We start from the raw sequence: 603 nt of genomic DNA, 5'->3' as shown, positions 1-603 counted from the left end.
GAATTGAGAAGGTACCACAATCTGTTCCACCCAACCAGTTTTATCCAAATTATCATATGCAGGACGAATAACCTATATAATAAGCCCTTTACAACTCCAAACCTAGGTTTAGTCAGATCCTCAACATCGCCCAAATCAAAATTAAATTCATCTTTTTGAGATTTAATAAAAGCAACTCTGTCCCAGTTAAGTTTCATATTAACTGCATCACTACAACTACTCTCTACTGGCCTGTGTCCTTAAAACATCTAACTCTACACTAACTAACATTAAGGCATCATCGCTCTCCACATCTAGTAAATTGGCAGCTTTTGCTCCGAACCGAGTCATTACAGCCACGGGACTAGTATTTACTGATATTATAGGGAACAGCTCCCGTCTTTCACTATCCATCATATCATTTCCCAGGATACTATCAATACCCGGGATAGGTAGACTATCCACCACACCCAACTCAGTGATGCGAACATATCTTGGAAAAGACATGCGGACATTAACCAAAGGAGCGGACACAACTGAATCCTGAAAACCTCCCAACAATACAAAATTTCTGGTATGTTTTTCAAAACCATTCAGAGCCCTCTTCAGGACTAACGACCGGTC

General features: G+C 40.3%; 1 protein-coding gene across 1 annotated transcript in view; it reads right to left on the bottom strand.

Annotated features, from left to right (window-relative positions):
• Positions 1-216: 216 nt before the first annotated feature.
• The window catches only part of LOC137656200 (uncharacterized), a 1,335-nt gene continuing 948 nt past the window's right edge, over positions 217-603 (bottom strand). Inside the window, exon 3 of the mRNA XM_068390373.1 lies at positions 217-603. This exon is cut by the window's right edge and continues 27 nt beyond it. Coding sequence (XP_068246474.1) covers positions 217-603 — 387 coding nt within the window.

Source organism: Palaemon carinicauda, chromosome 17 (assembly GCF_036898095.1).
Source record: "Palaemon carinicauda isolate YSFRI2023 chromosome 17, ASM3689809v2, whole genome shotgun sequence".
Taxonomy (NCBI): domain Eukaryota; kingdom Metazoa; phylum Arthropoda; class Malacostraca; order Decapoda; family Palaemonidae; genus Palaemon; species Palaemon carinicauda.
This window is presented reverse-complemented; position numbering and strand designations above follow the sequence as displayed.